The sequence below is a fragment of the Ursus maritimus genome, unplaced genomic scaffold, assembly GCF_017311325.1.
Source record: "Ursus maritimus isolate PB19 unplaced genomic scaffold, ASM1731132v1 scaffold_11, whole genome shotgun sequence".
In the NCBI taxonomy this organism is placed as follows: domain Eukaryota; kingdom Metazoa; phylum Chordata; class Mammalia; order Carnivora; family Ursidae; genus Ursus; species Ursus maritimus.
In genome coordinates, this window is record NW_024423453.1 from 16,706,086 (window position 1) to 16,716,099 (window position 10,014).

The 10,014-nt window shown below is 44.0% G+C and overlaps 1 protein-coding gene across 2 annotated transcripts in view; it reads left to right on the forward strand.

Annotated features, from left to right (window-relative positions):
- SPATA5 (spermatogenesis associated 5) overlaps positions 1-9,542 on the forward strand; it is a 321,325-nt gene extending 311,783 nt beyond the window's left edge. For both annotated transcript variants that reach the window (XM_008689495.2, XM_040626287.1), the window contains one exon: positions 8,609-9,542. In XM_008689495.2, coding sequence (XP_008687717.1) covers positions 8,609-8,785 — 177 coding nt within the window. In that variant the 3' untranslated portion in view covers positions 8,786-9,542. The remainder of the gene's footprint in view (positions 1-8,608) is intronic.
- The last annotated feature ends 472 nt before the right edge of the window (positions 9,543-10,014 follow it).

Here is a 10,014-nt window from a genome sequence, read left to right on the forward strand (position 1 = left end):
TAAAACTAGTATGGCCTTCTTCGTGCAGATAATCATGAAAGGTTGCACATATGATGTACATATACTTCAGCTATTTATTTTAGAGCCCTCAAAATAACTTTAAATCAGCAAAATTAAGCAACCAAGGCCTTTTTCCACTTTCTTTAATGTCCTTATGCTTTAATGTGTTTTAACAGAAATTCTTGTTTTCTTTTGACTCACTACCATGTGTGGCATTTCTAAATAGTATGCCCCTAACATAATCCCAGATGGATCGATCATCGTAAGGCTTATTTTGCAGACTGTCCAAGGGAATTTAACCCAAGGGCAATAGGTAGTTCCTTAAATCTGAAATTTGCCCCCCAAAACCCTCCCTCCTAGCCTCATCACGTTTGGGTGAGGTGTCATTTTAAAGTACCCTAAAGAAGTGCCGCCGGCTTCCCCCCTCTGATTCCCGTCCCCCGCCCTGTTTTAGGCTCCAGCGGCATTGTTGGCAGTTTGGGCGCCCCTGGCCGTGCGTCTGCCTGTGACAGTCTGACTTCCATCTGCCGCTCTGTGGCCAGGAGCCTGCTGCGCTCCCTTCAGTCACATCTTTCATGCGCGGCCATTCAGCCACCTTTGAGCGCGTCTCAATGGGCCGGGGAGAATGGGCCCGCGGCCTCCGCGGGCGCACGTAATCTCCCAGGTAGCCTCCTTGAAGCACCTCCAGCGCACGCTGTTCGCAAACAGCAGGACTCCGCTCTCTACTGGGCTCCTAATCCCTCAGACACACAGGGGAAGGAGGTCGCGGCGCTGTGAAAGAGAAAAGAAAGGCGAGGGGGCGGGCGGGCGGCCGCGCACACAATGTCCGCCCGCGGCCGCAGCGGCTGCGCCACAATCAGCGCCAGCTGCAGCCCAATTAAGCTCAACAGGTCACAGGTGTTCCAGACAGAAGATGCTTTTAACAAAACCACTTTCTTGAAAATACCTAAGACTTTTTAAAGCACTGCAGCCCATTTCTTTTGGTAGATTCTTTAAAGCTATTTAGTACACTTGAAATACAAAGAAGCTGAAAAGCACATTTAGGCCTCAGTGGAAGGCGCGCTTTCTTCTTGCCAAACAGCAGGCGCCGCGGCGCGGCCGCCGCGGGCCCGGGAAGCACCGCTCCGCCTGGGCGTGGACTGCGTGCAGCTGCCCAGGGCAGGCCCGGCGCGCCGCGCCTCTCCGGCCCCGACGGCGGCACTCTGCTCTGTGCTCGTGCAGAACTGCCGCCTGCCCGGGCCCTCGTCCTCAGCGTTACGATCCGAGGCCGCAGTGGCCGCTTCCCTGAGAACGTGGCGGCAGCCCTGCCACGAGCCCGGGAAACTCGGTGCACGCGGTCGGCCTCCAGGGCCACGGTTCTCCTCCCGTGAGGTCACGCTACAAATAAGCCTTCTCTTCTAACGCATGTAAGATCGCCGACTTCTCCTTCCCCTCAGATCAGAGCGCTTCCTGGGCCTGCAGAGTGGGCCGATGGGAACCGAGCAGAGCCTCCGCGGTGGGCGAACTTGGTTAGCTTCCCGCCTTCTTGGTCACCTCCGCCGGGCGGTGAGGAACTTGGAGACGGTTCCGTTAGCCTCTCAGCCTGCCTGTCGGAAGTGAGCAGTTCTTAGCTCCCCGATTGGGCCTGCTTGGGGCAGCATGCTTTTTTCCCAGCCTTACAAGCCGCTGGTGGGTTTGTGTTCCCGATGTCCTTCTCATAATCTGCTTACAGTCCACAGAAAAGAGGGGCACATACTACCCAGGCCTTATCTGGAAATGGAAGCAACTGTGCATAAATTAATATTGGGGCTCCTGTTCTGTCACTGCCCCAGAAAAGAAGACGGTGCTACTGTTAAACTAGAAAGAACAAGGGCAGGGTTAGAGCCCAGGCGGATGATGCCCAAAGTAGTGCCCAGTACTTGCAGGTTCTCCTTCCTACGGATTAGGTTTTGGTGAAGTCTTTGCCTTGACTATTTATCACATCATTTTTTAAACATTACGACTGCCTGCTTAGAAACCATGTGGGGTTTAATTTTTGCAATACGCCTGTTTCTCTTTTACTAAGCTGAGCCACCTGTTTAAACTCTTCTTGTCTCGTGGATTGGGGGAAAGAACCGTAGGCTATGTATAAGAGGTTTCATTTTTTTTCCACAGTGAAGTAAGACATTGTTCTTATTCTTCATGGCATTCAGAATTCTGCACAATTGCCTCTTTTGCCCTTTTGCATTTAAAAGTGAGGTAATTAGATTTCCCAAGGTTCAATGGTCAAGAGCCTTCTCATCCTGGGAAGTTGCTTCCCCACACCCCTCCCAAGTGGAGTTGTCTCACGTAATCCAGTTATTGCTGTATTTTTCTAAAGGCACTGCTTTTTCAGAGGGCAAGCATGGCATGAAAATTCATACTTATTTTTTTTTTAAGATTTTATTTATTTATTCGACAGAGATAGAGACAGCCAGCGAGAGAGGGAACACAAGCAGGGGGAGTGGGAGAGGAAGAAGCAGGCTCACAGCAGAGGAGCCCGATGTGGGGCTCGATCCCATAAAGCCGGGATCACGCCCTGGGCCGAAGGCAGAGGCTTAACCGCTGTGCCACCCAGGCGCCCCTGAAAATTCATACTTATATGTCCTCTTTCATTGCTGAGTTACTTTTTTTCTGCGTTTGAAAACAATTACTATTTTCCTCAGTGACTTTGTTTTACAGAGGATTTCTGAACATTTTCATTAAGAATCTTTTCCTTTCCTACCTCTTAGGAACTCAGTTCAAATATGCCTGAATCTTTCATAGAGAGAGTTCCTGATTATTTTTTGTTGTTTTTCAGATATCTGATAGTTCTATTATTATTGGAGAATCAATGTGACGTGTTGGCACCAAATAAATGGGTGTCATGGCCACTGCTACAATGTGTCTTAGTTTAGCTCAGACAGTGAAATCTTGGGCCCACTCTGCTTGTCTTTTGTTTCATTTTCTCATTTTCCCAAATAATACTGTCCCTTTTGCAAAGGCATATATAGATCTTAGAGGTTTGGGTATTGATTTTTTAGTCAAAAGTGGAAAAGAACACAGACTACAGACACTCAGTTTTACAGAGTCAGCCAAAACAGTGTTGCTTTTATAGCCTAATGGCGAAAGCAACCTTGCTGGTAATTGGCTAATAATTCATTTAAATGATCTAGTCTGCAGCCTATGGGGGAAGAGGAGGACATGGTGAAGGGATTAGGGGAAAGCTTCCAAAATCCTTTTTGCCAAAGATGTTAAGGCGTTCCAGTGCCAAGAGTTTTCTTTCTAAATGGGTTGGTTTAACATTCCAGACAGTCTGTGATTCAAATTCATCTATTCTACACATCTTCTCATGAGGTTCTTCTGTGGCCTCATGGGTGAAATTCAACTGAATTCCCCCATCACTGACCAGTCCCAGACCACGTGTGGTTTTGAATGTGATGCCAGCAGAATAGAGTTGTGTGGGCCCTGTATACACTGTAGAGAGGTATATACATAAACGTACGTACACTTACCTCATTAGGTTGTCTCACAAACTGTAGAGATAGAGAAAGGTCCTACTTTAAACAGAAAGCCTTTCTCAGTTTCTATAGTATCCAGTCCCTAATAGAGTGAGAGAGATTGGCAAATTTATCTAAAATGCCCTCACCCTTTCAAAGCTTAATACAGAAAAGAAAATCCCTCAGCAGTTCATTGATGCCACATTATTTTCATCAAAAGGGACAACAGATCACCCTTTGAACAATTTTTTTGTCTCAAAGCTTCCATTTCGGTCCTCTAGCCAATATGTATTACTGCATTATCAATAAAGTTTCAGGGATGTTTCTCAATGACAGTGCAGGTTTCCCCTTGACAGCCCAGCAGAAAAGTTCCTGTCCCTGTGTAACAAATTTTGATACCTAAGGAAGCGTCCCTCAAAATAACACAGGCATACTTGTATTCTTGATAAAAATTTCTAATTTATATTACTTCTAAGGACAGAACTAGATTCAGAGTAGTACCCCAAACTGAAACATTGCTTCAAATAACATATATACGGTGTTAAACAATTTTTGTTACTGATGTTACCATCCCAGAGACTTAAGTATAACTGACAAAGTATAAGCTATATGAAATGTAAGTAAAGATATTACAGGATCTGGACCAAATACGAAAAAGATGCATATAATGTGTACTTTGTAGAAACTTGTTCATAGTTAAGGAACTGTTCAGTTCGATTCAACAAATACACATTGACCGTTTGCATCTCCAGAGCACAAGTGTATGCTGTGGCTGCTGCCCTTTGACCCCGTTAAACAGACTGGTCCTTCTCCAGTCTCTTTTTTCCTCCATTTCCCTCTTTTCTCTATTCTGGAATAGGAGAGAGAAAAAGAAAAAAAGGATATGCAATAGCCAAAAACCATTTTGTGTCCTGGTTGAATTGTTCCGTATGGGTAAACACTTCCCAGAGTGTGTGCTGAAAATCACCAGTAACTCGAAAGATTTAAGTGTTCTTAAATGTAAGTGTTCTGCCAAAATCAGGGCAAAGGGAGACTTCTGTGGGAAACCCCGGGTTAAAGAAAATTAAGCAGATTACCATTGCCAGCCTTCACAAAATCTTTCAAATTCTGCTGTGCAGTGTGGGAAACAGAGTCTATGCACTGTTACCTAAAACTTATTTGATCATGAAATACTTCTTCCTCTGAAAAGACACTAACATGTCAGGGGGAATGCTGGCATGGCAAGCAGCAAAGTGACACTTTTCCTGAGAAGTATGAGTGACCCCAGAGCAAATAGAAACCAGCCATCATGAAACGAGCCTCCTAAGAATACTTCTATTTTCAGGCCTACCTTTTTATTTGGGTTAGGAGAGAAGAACCAGTAATCCAATTAATGATTTTCCTTTTGGAATTTCTAAGAAGCCCTTTCATGAGGAAAAAAATAAAAACAAAAGAACCTTTAGGAATTATTCTCTGTCAGCTGCTTGTGCCTCAGCTGCTTGTGAATTGAGTTTAGAGCTTTAGAGATGACTGTCATTGACTAGCCTTCACTGTCATTATGGCCCACATGACTTCTGAAAACTATCATTTTATTTTTAGTGACATTTTGATGACAGAACTACTCTTCACTCTTTCTTTTTTTAATTCCCCATTTTGGCTATTGAAGCTAAATTGATACAATCTCTGGTCTCTTTCTCCCCATCTTGCTGTTTCTTTGCCCACTTTATTCCTCCTGCTCAGAATGCCCTTTTCTGTCCTATATGCATATCTAAACTCTGTCCTTCTCACTTCGGTTTATGAAGCAGTAGTTTCTCTCTTCTTTCCATACCAAAGCACTTTTCCTGTAGCCTCGCTTAACAGTACCTCTAATGCCATGCCATATGGGGCAGTTAATTGATGTCCATCCCCTGCTGGTTGAGGGGCACCAGCAGACAGATAGCCATGTCTTAGACATTTCAGGATCCTCTCCCTGGCCTCATCTAGTGGTTGGACAGAGTAGCTATCCAGTGGATGCTGACTGATGAAAGCATGGCCAGTTAATTATTTGTAGTGTCCTACTTCCTTTCGGTTACAAGGCGTATATTGCTAAAGCAAATATGAACGGAAAATAAAAGTGGCAGAAAGTATTGCCTAATTGACTGGTTCTTCAGGGCATCCCTTATAAATCATATGAAACAGGAAAACATTTTTTGAAACAAATGTTGAATTCAGACTGTGCTCCTGCTACTCTGGAAGTGCGAACGACCGCGGTCCCTCTTCTGTACAGAGGAAGACACCTTCCTGTGAGGTGCTCGAAAGCACCAGTGTTCAGCTGCTGTTTCCCTGATCATTGTCTCTCAAAGGCTCTAAGGGTCATCTCTACTGAATTCAAACATTTCTCAGTGCTCTTGTCAAAACTCTGTCCAAGTTTTCTATACCTCCCAATTTTGTAGTTCTCCAAATTGGATGGAATTGTTAATTAAGGGTCAGGCCAGTACTAAATATAGTAGGACAATTACTCTTGAATGTTAACATATGCTAGAGGCTCTAAGTTACAAACATCCAGCTTTCAAGTGGCTGTTGCTGCTCTGACCACATCTCACCACCAGTGCCCCCTCTGTCATCGCCCTGAAAGCTACCACAGAAAGGCGAAAAGCAAGTCATAGCTTGGGAAAATCTATAGACAAAGACGCGAAGGAAAGAAAGTTGATCTGCAAAGAGGAATTGCTCAGGGTTGTGGACCCCAAGGACAGCCTTCAGGGCCTCGGTGACCTGTCACTTCCCACTACCTACATTTCTCTACCCTGCCTTGTTAGGCCACCTCAGATTCCAGTGATTAGAGGAGTATAGCCTTCTCTTCTCCAGTGTGATTACTGCGTACTGAGAGAGGAAGCCCACCAGACCGCTGGCTCACTTTCTCAGATGAACCAGCAGTAGGCGCTCCTCACTCTCTGGCCATGTGAACCAAATTCCAAGAACTTGGAGAGGTCCGGGCAGCCTTGCAGTCACCTCTCCTTTCCTTAGCCCAGCCTCCCCACACCCCACGTCCACCTCGCACGTGCTTACCTGACCACTCCATTTTCCGTGCTCCCATCAGATGGTGGATCACTGCGTTGTACAAAACCTGGGGGGCAGGGTTCACGTAGCAGTGAATTAGCACAGTCATTAGTAATTGTCTAGCACATGTGGTAGGGGCTCAGTAAATGTTTGTAGCCATTATGTGCGGGGTCTGGTATTCTCTGAGGTAAGTCTCAGTTGTGAAGTGTGCAAGACATGCCATTGGCCCAGGGCTGGTGACTTCTCTACTCCGCTTAGCCAGGGAAGGATCCACATAATGGAAACATTCCCTGTACTGTCTCAAAGGGAGAGCTAAAAGTCTGCCAGCCAACAGGAAATTCAGGGCTTTTTGTCTCTTCCAGTGATTCTTCTTCAGACTTTTCAGCCTTGCAACCATTGCTTCAAAGTCTTCAGATAACGGGGGCGCCTGGGTGGCTCATTCGGTTAAGCGTCTGCCTTTGGCTCAGGTCATGATCTCAGGGTCCTGGGATGGAGCCCTGCACTGGGGCTCCCTGCTCAGCGGGGAGTCTGCTTCTCCCTCTGCCCCTCCCCCCACTCTTGCTCTCTCTCTCTCTCTCTCTCAAATAAATAGATAAAATCTTTTTTAAAAAATTCTTGCAGATAACAGAAGTGCTGCTCAGATGGAGGGAAGGAGAGAGTTGAGGCTTTCCCTACTTGGTCGCTTTACCTCCCTTCATGGAGGTCCTCAGGGGCCCTTTAGAACAGAGTGGAACCATTGGATAACCAGTTTACCATGCTGGGCATTTCATGTGTTTTTACTGTGCTTATTAATTATTACATCTTGTTTTCAAAATAACTCTTTTTGCACCGGCATATGTGATGAAGTTGTTTACAAATCCCTGGAAGTTTTGTTCTTTCCTTCAACAAGTTGGTAGCCACTCTTTTTGGAAAAGCATTAACATGCATAACCACTGTAGTCAACTTCAGTGCTCATTAATGAAGCCCAGAACTAATAGTTACATTGTCGTAATTTGACAAAGCCATCTAAATCTATGCATGTTTTTTGAAAGCTCCCTAAACATGCTGCTAAATCCCCTAAAAAGCTACTAAACTGCTTTGGCAGCCATCAGCCCAGCATAAGCAGAGGAACTCTTTTCAGTAAGTGAACAAACAGAGAAAATATGCTGAATGGCTGGACAAATGTGTTTCAGCTGGCCCTTTCATTTACCGATATAAAGGTGCAGTCAGTATCAATCACTGTTTTCCCTGTTGCCCTGAAAATCACAATATCTCTTTTCATCCCACAAGCTCTTTTCACCACAGTAATGTGTCTTTAGAATGACACTGGCATCAGCCTGCTTCCGCTGTCTGAAGTCCAGAGAGCTTAAAAACACATTTCAGGATTCAAGACTTGAACCTTCCTCCCCTTCCGTTTTCCTACCGCCCACTCCGTCCTCCCTCCCTCTGCATCCACTCCACCCCCTCCCACATTCTTTTCAATTCTTCCAGCTTTCCTCACTGAGTAAACAAAATTCACTTCTCTGTTCTAACACAGCTCTCCAAAGTAAACATAGAAAACTTCTATCTATATTCCCAAGATCTAAGAACTCGGCTCAAGAGATACACATAAAGAAATGCTTTTCCATGTTGGTGATACCTCAAAGGTCAAAAGGAATGTGGAAATTCTATGCCCTGACAAGGTGTGCAGATGAGCAGGACCTCAATGTATATCAGAGTATCTCCTTCCTCTGCCCTCACCCCCTTATCACTTGGTTCCTACCTGCCCCCGCCGCACTAACACACGTTCACCTTTCCTGTCTTGTATCAGAAGTATGTGCCTGCTCGTGTGTTCCACCTTTACTGTTGTGAGCTGCTTAAGAACAAATGCCATGTCTTATATCTCTGGGCGGCTCCTGATTCTGAGTACTTAATACATTGTTTTGGAATGAAGGCGATTACTTTTTATCCTTCTGAAAACTGACAGGAAATCAGGGCGAAGATACTTGTGCGAAGATACATGTTAGCGACGCGCTGATAGTTGTAGCAGTTACCACGGCTCAATATTTGAAATATTCCGTTTCTAAAAAACAGTATTGATTGTTTTTTCTCTCCCTTTATTTTTGTATGTTTGTTTTTATTTCTTTGTTTTGCTTCAGATTATAGCTGTCTGTAGAGAGGCAGCCCTTCTGGCTCTGGAAGAAGACATTCAAGCCAACTGCATCATGAGAAGACATTTTACTCAAGCCTTGAGCACTGTGACCCCCAGAATTCCTAAATCACTGAGACGTTTCTATGAAGAGTATCAAGAAAAGAGTGGGCTACATACACTCTGAGAAAGTATACATATTCAGTATGCTAAAAATGTTTTCTAGAGAAAACTTGTTTCTTTTTTAAAAATTTCGTCTTGAGAGTGTCCAAAAAAATCCTTCATAGACAAAGTGTCTGAAATATGTTGACTGGAATTGAGAGGCTTCAGTGTTTAAAGACATTTTATGATATGTATACAATGAAAATATCCATGAAAATCTCTGGACACGAATTTAAATCATTTTTATCTGGAAATGTGTGCTGGGTTTTCAAAAGCCGACATTAGCTGTTTCATATCGGACCTGGTTTATCCAGCCCATGAAATGCTTTCCTAACTCCAGAATCCGTTTCACTGCATTCCTAAATGCCCAGCCTGTGAGCATCAGTTTTATATGAGAACATAAAAAATGCATGTGGACTAGTCCATAGTGAGAAGGATTTACAGATCTTTATTTTTAAAGGCCGGCCAGTGAAATAGCCAAATGCACCAGCCAGGTTTATATGGCCTTGTTTCCAGATACGTTTGTTCTCGTTATAATTCACACCTACATTTTTGCTTTGGCCTTCTTAATCTGTACTTAACGGCAATAAAAAAAAAAAAAAAAAAAAAAGAGTTATTTCATGTAATGCCCTTTGCAAATTTAAAAAATTGGAAATATAATCCTAGTCCAGGCCTAGAGCAGTAGACTTGTTTCATAAAATACTATAAATAGATCTTATGTTCGTGTTTTAATTTACACATGTTTTCAGGTTACCAATAAACTTTTTCAGTTCAAAGATTAACCAAATTGCACTCTGGGGTGCATGGGTGGCTCAGTCGTTAAGCTTCTGCCTTCAGCTCAGGATATGAGCCCGGCGTTCTGGGATCGAGCCCCACATCAGGCTTCTCTGCTGGGAGCCTGCTTCTTCCTCTCCCACTCCCCCTGCTTGTGTTCCCTCTCTCGCTGGCAGTCTCTATCTCTGTCAGATAAATAAATAAAATCTTTAAAAAAAAAAAAAAACAAATTGCACTCTTAATCATACTGTCTTATGCTACATTTGAAATATATATATTTGTGCTCCTAATTATTTATCTTTGGGATTTCTTGACACTTTAATATTCCATAAATATCTTTGAGAAACTATCAGAAATTGATTCCCTGACTTCCAGTTGAGGTGGCAATGGAAGGAATGTGTGCTGAAACATGCCCACTGTGGTTCTTTGAAAATTTCCAGAAAGACAAGTCAGGGGAGAAATACCTGATTATCACAATAA